Here is a 15,122-nt window from a genome sequence, read left to right on the forward strand (position 1 = left end):
TGTGTGTGTGTGTGTGTGTGTGTATGTATGTATGTACATATATTGGCCACTGTGTGACACAGAGTGTTGGACTGGATGGGCCATTGGCCTGATCCAACATGGCTTCTCTTATGTTCTTCTGTGACACAGAGTGTTGGACTGGATGGGCCACTGGCCTGATCCAACATGGCTTCTCTTATGTTCTTATGCCACACACCCCTGACATCACCAGAAGGTGTATTCAATTATATCAGCTCAGCATCTACCTTAAAATGCTTCTTACATTATAATTGTCATAATAAAACTTTAGTTCCTTGCTTTATTGGCCAATGTGTGATGTTTATCACCTAGGGGTTGGGTTGCCAGCCTCTGGGTGGGGCCTGGAGATATCGCACTTTTGCAACTGATCTCCAGCCAGCAGAGATCAGCGCCTCTGGAGAAAATGGTTGCTTTGAAGGGCGGACTCTATGGCATTGGACTCTGCTGAGGCCCCTCCCCTCTCCAAACCTCACCTTCTCCTGGATCCACCCTCCAAAGTCTCCAGGTATTTTCCTACATAAACCTGGAAACCCTACCCAGGAAGTCCTTGATCCTATTCAGCTTTACCATACAAACTGACTTTCCAAGTAGGGATGATTCTGACCGAAAATGTTCACGGAAGGAATTGAGTAAAGTATGTATTGGCTAACACATTCTACTGTGTTTTGCGTTCTGAATAAACTAAGTGTATGTTCTAGGTTAAACGGCATTTACTTCCCCCCCCCTTTCAAAGTAAATTGACTCTTCATTTTTTATTTTTTTTTATTTTCACAACAATTTTTCAAAGCCCGAAACCTTTACCAGGCAAGACAGCCTTGAAGAGAAAATGGTAAAGCATGCCTGTGCTTTTAAAGGGTAATTAATTAAAAAAAAATTCTGCGAGGGCAAACTTGACACCTAAGAGCCAAGAAAATACTTTAAATTGCAGGGCTAGAATGAAAAATGTTTCTCTTTTCATTCAGGCTGGGTCTGAATTTTTGCAGCCGCTTCTACGAGAAGACAGGTTGATTTTAGTTGCAAACTTTCACAGTCAATAACCCTTCGCAAGAATTTGTGGGTGCCACGTAGATTTTACATTTCCACAATAAGCTGCTATTACCTCCCTTTTTTTCTCTTTTTTGTAAAAGCTTTAGAATCATAGAATCATAAAGTTGGAAGGGTCATCTAGTCCAACCCCCTGCACAATGCAGGAAACTCACAAATACCTCCCTCTAAATTCACAGGATCTTCATTGCTGTCAGATGGCCATCTAGTCTCTGTTTTAAAAACCTCCAAGAAAGGAGAGCCCACCACCTCCTGAGGAAGCCTGTTCCACTGAGGAACCACTCTAAACTCACAAACACCTCCCCCTAAATTCACAGGATCCTTATTGCTGTCAGATGGCCATCTAGCCTCTGTTTCAAAACCTCCAAGGAAGGAGAGCCCACCACCTCCTGAGGAAGCCTGTTCCACTGAGGAACCACTCTAAACTCACAAACACCTCCCCCTAAATTCACAGGATCCTTATTGCTGTCAGATGGCCATCTAGCCTCTGTTTAAAAACCTCCAAGGAAGGAGAGCTCACCACCTCCCGAGGAAGCCTGTTCCACTGAGGAACCGCTCTAACAGTCAGGAGGTTCTTCCTAATGTTGAGTCGGAAACTCTTTTGATTTAATTTCAACCCATTGGTTCTGGTCCTACCTTCTGGGGCCACAGAAAGCAAGCTTTGTATGTGGGGTTGGCAGCTCTGGGTTAAGAAATACTTGGAGATTTTGGAGGTCATCTAGCCTGGGGAGGACAAGATTTGGGGAAGGGAGGGGCCTCAGGAAGGTATAATGCCATACAATCCTCTCTCCAAAGGTGTCGTCTTCTCCAGGCGAACTGGTTTTGGTCATCTGGAGATCAGTTGTGATAGCAGGAGATCTCCAGGTGCCACCTGGAGGCTGGCAACCCATATGAGAACAGTTTCTGATTTTGCTTCTGAGCAGGTCCTTATCTTTAGCCTGAAAGCTCTTCAAGGCACGGATGCATCATCCTGTGTTTGGACTTCAATGCCATTACTTAAAAAATAATAATAATAATTACCATTTTTAGTTTGTTTTTCCTCGTTTCTTTCAAACCGTCCAACTGTAACTAAGGTTGCCAGCTCAGGTTGGGAAATACCTAGAGAATCTGGAGGTGGCACTTGGAGAGGGTGTGGTTTGGGAAAGGGAGGGACCACAAGCAGGGTATAACGTAGGCTTGCCAATCCCCAGGTCCCAGCGGGGGTTCTTCCGCTTTCCCAGGCTCCTTCCCGCCCCCAGTCAGCTGGCCGGTGGGAGGAAGCCTCGCCCTCAACGCCACCATGTGACTTTCTCCATCCGGAGGCTCTAGTCTCCGATTGAAAGGCTTCCTCTTGGGATGGGCTGTCTGTGTTACTTGCAAGAAGCTGGCTGCAACTCGTGGGTAGAGAGGCCAAACCCTCACTTCAGAGTCACCAGAAAGGGGGGGGGGGGTGGAGGGAGAACGTTGCTGAGCACTTCATTATTCCCTATGTGGAGATTGATTCTCATAGAGTATAATGGAAAATTGAGCTGGAAGTTTCAGGGGCTCTGGGGAAGCTTTTTTTTGAGTAAATTTTCAGTATAGTATCTAGTACCTCTCCCCAAAGTACCCCCCAAGTTTCAAAACGATTGGACCAGGGGGTCCAATTCTATGAGCCCCAAAAGAAGGTGCCCCTATCCTTCATTATTTCCTATAGAAGGAAGACATTTAAAAAGGTGTGCTGTCCCTTTAAACGTGATGGCCAGAACTCCCTTGGAGTTCAATTATGCTTGTCACACCCTTATTCCTGGCTCCGTCCCCAATGTCTCCTGGCTCCACCCCCAAAGTCTCCTGGCTCCAACCCCAAAGTCCCCAGATATTTCTTGAATTGGTCTTGGCAACCCTAGTATAATGCCATAGGCCCCTCCCTCCAAAGCAGCCATTTTCTCCATCTGGAGCAAAGGTCCATCAGTGGCTATTAGTCACAACATATTGTTATGTTCTCTGTCTTGGGCAGTGGTGCTCTGTATTCTTGGTGCTGGGGGGAAGCCAACAGTAGGAGTGCTTCTAGTGTCCTGGCCCCACTGATGGACCTCCTGGTGGCACCTGGGTTTTTTGGCCACTTTGTGACACAGACTTGGACCAGATGGGCCATGGGCCTGATCCAACAGAACTTCTCTTATGGTCTTATGCTCTTAACACGATCCTCTGGATATCAGTTGTAACAGCAGGAGGCCAAGCTCCTACTAGAGTTGGGGGCTCCCCTGGTTTGGAGGCCCCCAACCTGCCAGCACAGAGAGGGCCACTGTGGGGATCCCCACTCCCAAAGTGCTCTGCTGTTGCACAACATGCCCGGCATGATGATGTCATCCAGAAATGACATCATTGCACTGGGCACGTTGTCATGAGCCCTGACGAAGGGGAACTGGAAGAGTTAACAGAGCTGGAAGAGTTGCCAAACAGCTCCTCAGCCAAGCAACCAGCAGCTGGCCCATCAATCACTCTCCCCACATTCCAGACACCAGTGCCCAGTTGTTGACAATCAATCTCCTCCAAGCTCCCCCCCTCCCATCTCAAGAGTTGGAAGCGGGCTCCGCAAAGAACTTTCAGAGCGAAGACATGAGGTACGCCAACGCTTCAGATCTCTCAGCCCTGAGTTATAGTTGAGTCGCTGCCACCCAGGGAGCAGGCTGATTGAGGCTCCCATATAATTCCCACCCAGGATCTGGTAACCTCGTGGAAGTAACAAGTCGATTCTCCGGCTTGCATCCACGCTCCTTCCTGATTCCAGACCCTGACCTGCTTGAATTTCTTGGCACCCTGACCCTTTGGCTTTTGGACACTGACTTCTGATTCCAGTTTGCAATTTTGCTTTGGTGACTTGGCCCCTGCTTGACTTCCTGGACTTTGACCTTGGACTGGCTTTGGACTCCTGCCTGCCTGCGCCCTGAGAACGTGACACACGTCATGCCAGGGAAGCTCTAGCATTCAGGTTAAAACTCTATGGTACCATAGAGTTTGTATCCCGAATGCTAGAGGTTCCTTGGCGTGACATGCCCAGCATGATGACATCACTTCCCAGGTGACGTCATTGCACCCAACGCACAAAATTGATCCTCCCCCGTAGCCAAGGTAAGACTTGGCAACCCTACTGTCAACTATAATACTAACTGTAATTCTGAAGCTGTGAGCTCTCTTGGGGATGAGAGAGAGAGAGCTGCTGAGGAAGTTTCCGTGAGACAAAAGGAGGGGGCAGGGTGTTAAATAAATGAATCTGCAGCTTTCGTGCCGAGAAGCGCAGGGCTCCTTTGTACCTCTGCCCTTGCTGGCTGTCTCCCGTCTCCTAGTTTAGCACTTGATCGAAAGGGTGAACGTGAAGTGAGCCCATTCAGGATGAGAAAACTGTCCATCTGCCGTGCTTGAGCTTTGCCCAACTTGTCTTGTCACGGAGCTGTCTGGCTACGGTGTCTTGTTTCTGTTCCCGCTCAGCTTGTCCCTGTGAACATTATTTTGGCGATGCTCAGGCAATCAATTGCCTAAGAACTGGATTCAGTCAGACCCACGGAGGGTCACCAGGCAGGGCTCTCTGTTAGAGTTGCCGTCCTCCTGGTGAGGTCAGGATAGGGTAGCCAGGTCTGTGGTGGAAAATACCTGGAGATTTTGGGGAAGGAGCCAGGAGAGAGTGGGGTTCAGGGAGGGGACAGGTGGAAAGAAAGCAACTTTAATTTAAGCTGACTGGTTGGGCTTGGAGATGTGGTTTAAAGATAGAAATGCCTCCTGCAAGCCAGCTGATGGGGTGGTGGGGGCTTGGAGAGCCACACAATATATGTGAACGAGCCACAAGTGACTCCTGAGCCGCAGTTTGGCCACCCCTGCCCTGGAGGAAATGGACCGTATAATCTACAGAGTTCCTTCCACTCCCCAAACTCCACTATCCTCAGCTCCAGCCTAAGTCTCCAGCAGTATCCCAAGCAGTTGGCAACCCTCTTCTCTGTGCTAAGAAACACTGTAATTATATGAAGTCAACAGTGATTTCCAAATGCCAGAAGCAATGGATGCACTAAACAATCAGCAGAGATAGAATCATGGAATCATAGAGTTGGAAGGGATCTCCAGGGTCATCTCTTCCAACCCCCTGCACAATGCAGGAAATTTACAAATACCTCCCCTTAAATTAATAGGTTTTGCTTGACTGTCAGATGGCCATCTAGTATCTGTTTAAAAACCTCCAAGGAAGGAGAGCCCATCACCTCCCGAGGATGCCTTTTTCACTGAGGAACCTGTCAGGACTGAGGAACTTCACTGTCAGGAAGTTCTTACTAATGTTGAGCTGGAAACTCTTGATTTAATTTCAACCCCGTTGGTTCCGGTCCTGCCTTCTGGGACCACAGAAAACAATTCTACAACATCTTCTATACGGCAGCCCTTCAAGTGCTTGAAGATGGTGATCCTATCACCTCTCAGCCGCCTCCTCTCCAGGCTAAACATCCCCAGCTCCTTCAGCCTTTCCTCATAGGACTCGGTCTCCAGACCACTCACCAGCTTTGTTGCCCTCCTCTGGACCCGTTCCAGCTTGTCTAGATCCTTCTTAAAATGTGGTGCCCAAAACTGAGCACAATACTCCAGGTGAGGTCTTACCAGAGCAGAGTATTGGTGCCAGCCTTGGTGCCAGGGGGTGTGCAATTGAGTTCCTGCCGGACCCCGCACAAAACAAGGGCGACATCCGGGGCGTGACCTAATATGCAGATGAGTTCCTGCTGGGCTTTTTTTTCTACACAAAAGCCCTGTGTGAAACAATGGTGACATGCCCAGCTCCTTCAACATTGGAGAATGGGGTTGCCAATTTCAGTTTGGGGGATTTCTGGAGATTTGAGGCAGAGCCAAGAGATGGTTGGGTTTGAAGATGGAAGGGGGCTCCCCACCCTGAGCCCGCTGGTGGGGTTGGCAAGATACAAATAAATTTTTTAAAAAATAATAATTTGGAGATCAGTTTTAATTCTTGGGAGAACAGACCTAAATGGCCAGAAATTTCCCAGTCTGGAATCAGCAGCCCTGCTAGGAGACCCTGGGCTGATTCCGCACTCACCTTGGTCCGGGGCAGGCTTCCGTTTCCACGTGGAGCATGCTGGCGATTTTGCACCAGTTGCTCCGCGCCGCCATTTTGCGTGGGGCAAACCCACGATTTGCCATGCCGCAGTGTAAACCTGAAAAAAACAGGTTTACACTGTGGTGGGGCAAATCGTGGGTTTGCCCTGCACAAAATGGCAGCGCGGAGCAACTGGTGCGAAAGCGCCATCTTGCTCTGCATGGAAACAGACGTCTGCCCCGGACCAAGGTGAGTGCGGAATCAGCTCCTGTTGTTAGGGGTGACATGATAGAGGTTTACAAAATTATGCATGGGACAGAGAAGGTAAAGAAAGTACTTTCCTCCCTTTCTCACCATACAAGAACTCGTGGGCACTCGATGAAATTGCTGAGCAGTCGGGTTAGAATAGATAAAAGGAAGTAGTTCTTCACCCAAAGGGTGATCAGCACATGAACTTCACTACCACAGGAGGTGGTGGCAGCTGCAAGCAAAGACAGCTTCAAGAGGGGATTGGATAAGCATATGGAGCAGAGGTCCATCAGTGGCTATTAGCCACAGCATATTGATACAGCTCTCTGTCTGGAGCAGTGATGCTCTGTATTCTTGGTGCTTTGGGGGCGGGGTCAACAGTGGGAGGGCTTCTAGTGTCCTGGCCCCACTGGTGAACCTCCTGATGGCTCCGGGGGGGGGGGGGTTTGGCCACTGTGTGACAGAGTTCTGGACTGCGTGGGCCACTGGCCTCATCCAACATGGCTTCTCTTCGTAATTGCTGCACATAGATTCAGATCAGGAGTTTGTTAAAAGTAGAGGGTTCCCTCCTCTGTGTTATCTGTACTAATTTGAGCCCTTCAGGGTATTCATAGGGATAGATTAAGTTTAAAAAGAAAACGCCAAATGCCTAGGGGAAGAAATGAACTTTCAGGGTGGCATTGGGGATTGAGCACAAGCTTTTGCAGGCCAACACTGATGGTTTGGGGCCCGTGCTGTCTTCAGCTGTGATTCTGTCCGCCCTTGTCGGTCTCTGCTGTGGTGGAGAGACACGTCAGAGTTCTCCCAGGAACACTGACTCACACAGTACTTAACTTTCACCTTCAGGCTCACCTCCAGCATGATGCAACCCTTTCAGCTGCCTTACGAGTGATGGGGGGGAGGGGGGGGAGTGGCACAAATTGTGTCCTGACCTGGGAAAGGGAAAGTGATGTTTTCTTCCTGCATTCTGTGTCTTCTGCTTTCTCCTGAGCAGTGGAAGTGTCTGGGGGTAGAAGACCTCAGTGCTTTGGGCAATAGCTTAGTCAGTCTTCACAAGAAGCACTCAAAAGGTTCTGTTGGGTTGTCTTTGAGGTTGTGGCATTGTTCCAGGGTACCACAGGGTGCAAAAACTGCATTGGCTGGGTGGGCTTGGGCAAATATGGCCTTGTATTGCTGGCAGGGAGGGGGACTTTAGAGTAGAGCACTGCCTTCTAAAGTCCTTTCCTGAATTCTCACATCGCCAGTTGAAAAAGAACTTGTGTTGCAGCACAAGGAATGACCTCTGTTTAAGAGGAGCTGCCTTGGGGACATTTCAGATACGGATGGCCTAGTGCCTCTCAGCAAGCAGAACAGTTGCGCGTGGAAAGCAGTATTACTGAATGAGTCATGTTACAACTCCCCTCCACAGAAAACAGAAGAAGTTAGAAGATATTGGATTTATATCCCACCCTATACTCTGAATCTCACACAATCTCCTTTCCCGTCCTCCCCCACAACAGACACCCTGTGAGGTGGGTGGGGCTGAGAGAGCTCTTGCAGCAGCTGCCCTTTTAAGGACAACTCCTACGAAAGCTATGGCTGACCCAAAGCCATTCCAGCAGGTGCAAGTGGAGGAGTGGGGAATCAAACCTGGTTCTCCCAGAGTAGAGTCCGTGCACTTAACCACTTCACCAAACTGGCTGTACAATCTCTTTATCTTCTCCCCCTGTGAGGTGGGTGGGGCTGGAGAGGGCTCTCCCAGCAGCTGCCCTTTCAAGGACAACCTCTGCCAGAGCTATGGCTGACCCAAGGCAAGCTAACAGGTGCAAGTGGAGGAGTGGGGAATCAAACCCGGTTCTTCCAGATAAGAGTCTGTGCGCTTTACCACTACACCAAACTGGCTCTGAAGAGCCCTGGTGGATCAGACTGGTGGTCCATTTTGCCCAACATCCTGTCTCACAGAATGACTGACCAGTTTCTCTGGAGGGCCAACAACTGAGCACAGAGACTTAGGCCTCCCCTGATGTTGCCTCCTGGCTCTGGGATTCAGAAGTTTACTTAGAGTTGTCCGTAGGGATGGACACAGAATGTAAAATGATGATGGTGGTGATGGTTGTGGTGGTGGTGGTTAATTTCATTTTCTGGTTCGTTGGTTTGCTGAATTCAGTGGTTCAGTTCATTTCAGGTTTTTTTTTTTTTAATTATGATTGAATCGTGGTTCGTTGCTTCATTTGGTTTGGGAAGGTGCGGAATGGCCCCTGAGAAGGCTAGAAAGTACCAGCATGCCGCAACATGCCCAGCATGATGAGACCACCCAGAACTGATGTTATTGTGCTGGGCATATTTGTCAGGGTGATGTGCCTGGCTCAATAATGTCACTTCAAGGTACGTCGTCATGTTGAGTACATCCCCTGCTATCAGAAGGATCCCCTGCCGATAACACAGGCAAACCACCCCAAAAACAAGTTGCTTCATTTTGCAGTTTGTACATAGGGCGAGTCTCCAAACTGATTCGGAACGAACCACGGGTCAGCTATTTTAGGCACAAATTGTGATTTGTGCTTCAGTTCGAGCCCATCCCTGGTTGCTAGTCTTCAGGTCTCCCAGAATAATAATTGATAAAAAATCAGCTACCCTTGGGTGGGGGGGGGATGCTGTTTCAGAAGGTTGACGCTATGGTGTTATACCCTACTAAGGTTTCTCAAACGCAGCCTTCCAGATGCATATGGCTCTGATTATGTTTGTGATAAATATCCTATGGTGGATCCAATTCCCTGTTTGTGTAGCTGAACCAGTACTAGAAAGGAACATCTGTGTAGGCTTGGTGACAAGTCGAGTTATAAATAGTAGCTTCAGGAAAAACAGACGAGCCATCTCTCCCCCCCCCCACCCCCGTTGCCTCCCTCCTAGGAAGATTAGGTACCACTGATTTTGTAAGACTTTCGTTCCCCAGCCTAAAAAAATGGAACAAGAGGAAATAACTGATAGTTATGGACTCAACTTTAGACTCTTTTGAAATCTGGTTTAATGTTTCCAGAGGCAAAACATTCTCAAAGAGGCTAATAGTGTCTGTCTCAAAAAAATGTCTTGTCCGGTAATCAAAACACACCTTGAAAATCGGTGGCGCTTGAACACCAAAAACATTCAGCAACAAATGGAATGTTTCCTCAGACGGCTTTGTCAAAGATACGGAACCTCAAATAATCTGCTTGATATACTTCGTTACCTGCATTAGATTTAGTTTTACGGGGAAAATTTCTTTCTTTCGGATTGTACAAAATGCAATTTCACACCCCGAGGCAATAACTAATTTTTTTTTTTTTTTAAAGACTGATTTGATATGAGGGAACCATTTTTAATCTCCGGAAGGTTGAATTCCAAACCTGCTATCATTTGCAAAAACCAGAGCGAACCGCGAACAAGCAGATGTGAAAAAGTCCTTTTTCTGCTTGTTTTGTCAGGTGGTGCTCTTTGCATTTACAGAAGACTTAGAATGCATCCCTGGATTCCAACAAAAGGTTTTTCATATCGAACACCCGTCTGAATTCACAGCGGACCAGCCGATTCTGAATGGTAAGAATCTTATTTTCATATGTCCTTTTTTTTGCATGAAAAAAAAATTGCATTAACCGCAGTCCGTGTGTTCCTAACACATTTTGAATATATCAGTGGATCCACCATCCCTGTGATATGTTCACTCGTCTGGTTTCTATTTGGTTTTGTGATATTATTATTTTAAAATCTCTTCCTAATCCTGTGTTTATTCAGACTCTGACCTTTCTTGTGTTGTGACATTTTTATGTTTATTGAAAATCTCCTTTGCTTTGATCAGTGGTGAGCTGGAATATTTACATAGAAATTGAGAATAATCCAATGCCCTTTCTCCCCGGTTTAGCCCTTGAGCATTTTGCTCTGTCAGTCAGCGGCCCCAGTAGAGAACTTTTGAGTTGTCCCTTGAAATATTCCCACAATGAATGCTCGAGTTTGTAGCGAACTCAGGAATCAGATGCAAGGGTTTGCAGTCATTTCAGAAGACCTCTTTTTGAACAAAAAAATCAGCATCATATGTCTCATGTGGCCAAATGTTTGATGTTGTGGGGTGCATGAAGGAACCGAATAGCCAAATTCCATTTTCAGTGGACAGCTGTCAAATTAAAAAAAAAAAATGGCTATGGTTGAAAGTGTTTTTGGGAGCTTGGCCACAAATGAGTTAAGGCAAAATGGACCGTGAAGTCTTCACTGTATTTGCTGCCCTTGAGCTGTTTCATCCTTTTCACCAAGGGGACAGATCTAGAAAGTACACATTGGTACCATACGTTGCTTTGCTGTTGTGTGGATTCGTTAGCGGTGGATAAAGGGTTTAGGTGTCTGCATTACGGCTTCAAGGCCTGGTGTTTCTTATAAAGCATGCCTAGAGTTTGGTTCTTCCAGAGACAAATCATTTCCAAGTGGAAGGAAGGCACCATTGTCTAGATGCGATGTTCACTGCATTATTTCTCAGACGATCCAGGACGCTGCCATACCTTGGCTTCAGGAAACTTTGCCGTGTGGGTTTCATGCCTGGACTTTGACCTGCCCGGGTTGTGACAGAAATGGACAGTTCTCAATCTAATAGCCTGCTGTTTTGAAGTCTGCGAAACCAGCTTCCTCACGCAGCCATGTGCTGCTGCCAGGGGATGAAGGGCCGGTGTTCTGACCATCTTTTGCTCTCTGTTTTTCATGTGTCTTTGTTGGGTCGAGGGGCTTGGAACAAAATTGCTCCAGCCTTTTCAGTTTCCCAATCAGTGTGTTGTAAACATAATGTAGCAGGGCTTGGGTCCATGTCTTCCCAGCACTGCAGCTGATCAGCAGAGCTGCTTCTGTTGATCACGGGGGCACTCAACTTCCCAAAGTTTGCCTCCCAAACATGAAAGGAAGCCCAAATCTTCTCTGTTTTGTTCTGCAATCTCTGGTGTCTTCCTGGGTATTAGATTGAACCATGTCTGGCAAGTTACATTGTTTCCTCTGTCTAAGGGTTGCCTGCTCTGCGTTGGGAAATTCCTGGAGATTGCATGTGGAACTTGGGGAGGGTAAGGCTTTGGGAAGGTGTCAAGTCGGCAGATTCAATAACGAGTCTTTGTTGAAACAAAATAACTAGTTTATTGATATCGTTGTTCTTGACTACGTTGAGATTGAAAGACTAAAGATCATGCAGTAGAGTACAATCATATAAGGTATACTTCAAAGGGATTCTTGAGGGAGGGGTACTGTGCAGGGCACATTCACACATTGATGTTACTACTTCGTTCTCAGGCCCGTTCTGGCCTTGAGCGTCTCTGGCTCCAACCTCCCCCGGTGCCAGGCCTGAGAAGGCTCAGATAAACCGTTCACATATTCCCATTTCAAAGCAATACCACATAACAAAGAAAAGGAGCGGGGTAAGGAGAGTTCAAGCTAGCAGCAATGGAGTACAGTGTGGCTTTACCCAGGATGCTTCTCTCCTGAGCCAATGTTAGGTACAGACTTGACCAGAGTTTTAAGCAGACTTGACAGAAGGGAGTGGCCTCAGAGGGGTATAATGCCACAGACTCCACCCTCCAAAGCAGCTATTTTCTCCAGGGGAACTGACCTCCGTAGTCTGGAGATCAGTTGGAATTTTGGGAATATCTCCAGGTCCCACTTGGAGTTTGGCAACCTGACTGTGTCTTAAATCCCTCGTTTTGTTTAGGTGTTCAACTGCACTGGTAAAGATCTGATTGTTTAGATTGTGTGTGTTGAGAGATTGTGTTTTCTGTTTCGGTAAAAAACCCCCAATGTGAACAGGATATTCAAAGCATCCCAAACTGTAACATGCTCAGGTGTGTTGATTTAAATGTTGGAAATCTTGCATTTCCTGCTACTTAAAAAGCCTTGTTTAGTATTTCTGGTATGATACTTGATCAGGCCAGCCTGAAAAGAATGCTGATTGAAGATAAAGCAAGACAGTGATGTTTATTCCCCTTCCAAGACTGCAAATGTGAGCAAAACTGATAACTCCACTGGAATTTTTAGGAAACTGACACCTTTCTCTGTTCTTCTGCCAAATGGAGAAGCTGATAAGAAGCTTATGGTGCTTACAGTGGCTGGGTATTCATTGATATGATAAACCTCTATCTGGGCAGTATCATGCCACATAGGGTTGCCAGCGATAGGCTGGTACCTGGCAGGAAATTGGGGGTGAGGACATGGGGGGGCGCTATTGTAATGACATGATGTCACTTCCAGGGGCGGGGCTCAGAAGTGATGTCACAACACTCTAGAAATCAGAGGAAACTGTTCAAATACGCAAGTTCCCCCACTTGTGTCATGAAAGAGTTAATCCGTTGTTTTGTTTACAGCTAGCAATTGATTAGCATAGAGCCTGTTAGATAATAAATAGATTTTAGAGCAGAAGGTGGCATTCTAAATAAGGGGATCTAAGTTTCTCTATGGGCTAAACAGCTGTATTGAGGTTATTGCATGTTATTGGTCACGTAGGCTTTTGTGAGGAGCTTTCTGTTTCTTTGTTCTAGAGATCACAAGGTCTTTAGCCATCATGGAGTTTAGATCAGGAAAAGCTGTTTATGCTATGTTCTTTTCAATTCCAAATGTGACACTTCCCCTTCTGTTAGTCTTTAGTAAAGTTTTCCTTTTAAAACAAATACACATGGCTAAAAGCTGCATGATTTCTGCTGTTCCTTTGGCGCCCTGCTAATCTTTCCAACAGAAACTGTATGGTTTTCTGTTAAAATTTCCAACAATTCCTAGAGTGACATGAGGTTTTTTGAGAATTTTCTTTCTGCAAAGAGGTTCCGGAGCTCTGCTCCACCGTGTTCCCCCAGAAAAAAAGCCCTGGCTCTAACTGACAGGAAGTTCTTCCAAGTGTTTGGTCCGAAACTCTTTTAATTTCATTTCAACACATTGGTTCTGGTCCAAGCTTCTAGGGCAAGAGAAAACAAATCCACATTATCTTCTGTGTGACGCCCCTTCAAGTACACGAAGTTGGTTATCATATTACCTCTCAGTCGTCTCCTTAGATCTTCATTAGAATGGCCTGTTGGGCCCCATTGTTGAGGGGCTTTTTGAACTGAGAGGTAAGCTCATGTGTTCAAACAGAAATTGTTAGGGAGAAAGAACCCTCCCCCCCTGTGTTGCCAGCTACATCAAAGCACTGTCATATCCTCGCTCGGTTGGGGCCGGATGTCTTGCTGATTTTCTTCTCTCTGTGTTCAGCGGTACAGAATGGACAAGCTGTTTCAGCCGCAGTTGATTGTGCGATCTGTGATGACCCAGCAAATTGTGCTGGTGCGAAACTGACACAATAATTAAGATACAATTATTAATATTAGTGCAGAGAGAGAGAGAAGTCCGATGTTCATTGTCTCTAGGCAGTCTAAGAAAACGAGGCCATTCTAATCAACCGAGAGACCAAATTGCCTTGAGGCGTAATGTACAACAGCGATGTACCGTCAGCACACAGTTTTGGATAATTTAATCAGATTGGAGTGTTGTAAGTCCCGACGCAGGTCGTTCGAAGGGTGCGCTCTTATTTGGTGTTTCTGTGGCACCCTGTCAGGGCAGCGTCAGGGCAAGAACCAAAAAAAGAATTTAAATTTGTGCGCTTCACTTCTAAGTATCGCTGAACTGAAGCATTGGCGGAATGACATTGAGAAAGTCAGCACAGCTCTACAGACATGATTTGTCGGGGGGGGGGAAGGGGGTATTGTAAAAGGGGTGAGACCCTGTTTGATTTTTTTTATAGGGCTCCCTCATTGATTGATCGATTCAATTCAATTTGCTTTATTACGATCCGTGACCAAATACACAGTACAATGCAGACGAACAACACCCCCAGGAAAAATTGTAAAAATCTAGAGGGACCTAAAAAGGTAAAACATATGAAAATACAGATTAAAAAAATTTAAAAGATTATACAGCTCCAGTAAAATATTAACTAAAATACACTGATTAACATTTGTTTCAGTTGATTGTGTGAGTGTATAAAGTGCCGTCAACTCACAGCCGACCCATGATGACCCCAGCATGGGGCTTTCGAGGCAAGTGGGAAGCAGAGGTGATTGGCCATTGCCTTCCTCTGCAGAGTCTACTTTGGAGGTCTCCCTTCCAAGTATTGATCCCCATAAGGGGGTTTCAAGGTAAGGGAGAAGCAGAGGTGGCTGGCCATTGTGTTCCTCTGCAGAATCTTCCTTGGTGGTCTCCCTTCCAAGTACCAACCACAGCAAGGGGCTTCCAAGGCCAGTGAGAAGCAGAGGTGGTTGGCCATTGTCTTCCTCTGCAGAGACTTCCTTGGTAGTCTCCCTTCCAAGTACCAACCCCAGCAAGGAGCTTCCAAGGCCAGTGAGAAGCAGAGGTGGTTGGTCATTGCTTTCCTCTGTAGTCTTCTTTGGAGGTCTCCCATCCAAGTACAGACCCCAGCAAGGGGCTTTCAAGGCAAACAAGAAGCAGAGGTGTCTTGCCATCACCTTGCTTTGCAAAGTCTCCCTTGGTGGTCTCCCTTCCAAGTATTCCCTGCTCCCCACATTGATTCAGACAACCCTAATGACCAGTAGGGGGCTTCACTTGTCCTTAGTGATATCTGTGCAAAGCTAAATCTGATTGGCTATGCTGCGTTGTGATGTCATACGGTCCCTAATTGGCAGTATCCAACAAGGAAGAATGAAAGAAACAGCAGAGAAGGAGCAAGGTGGAGAACTGCGGTCAAATTGTGGCTGTGAACAGGACTAAGGACTGGTGGGAAGGATTGGATCCCTTCCCTGTCTTTACTTTTGAG

The 15,122-nt window shown here is 46.8% G+C and overlaps 1 protein-coding gene across 1 annotated transcript in view; it reads left to right on the forward strand.

Annotated features, from left to right (window-relative positions):
• CDH13 (cadherin 13) overlaps nucleotides 1-15,122 on the forward strand; it is a 1,257,603-nt gene that overhangs the window by 247,072 nt on the left and 995,409 nt on the right. Inside the window, exon 2 of the mRNA XM_060253738.1 lies at nucleotides 9,796-9,907. Coding sequence (XP_060109721.1) covers nucleotides 9,796-9,907 — 112 coding nt within the window. The remainder of the gene's footprint in view (nucleotides 1-9,795; nucleotides 9,908-15,122) is intronic.

This window comes from Heteronotia binoei, chromosome 14, assembly GCF_032191835.1.
Source record: "Heteronotia binoei isolate CCM8104 ecotype False Entrance Well chromosome 14, APGP_CSIRO_Hbin_v1, whole genome shotgun sequence".
Lineage (NCBI taxonomy): Eukaryota > Metazoa > Chordata > Lepidosauria > Squamata > Gekkonidae > Heteronotia > Heteronotia binoei.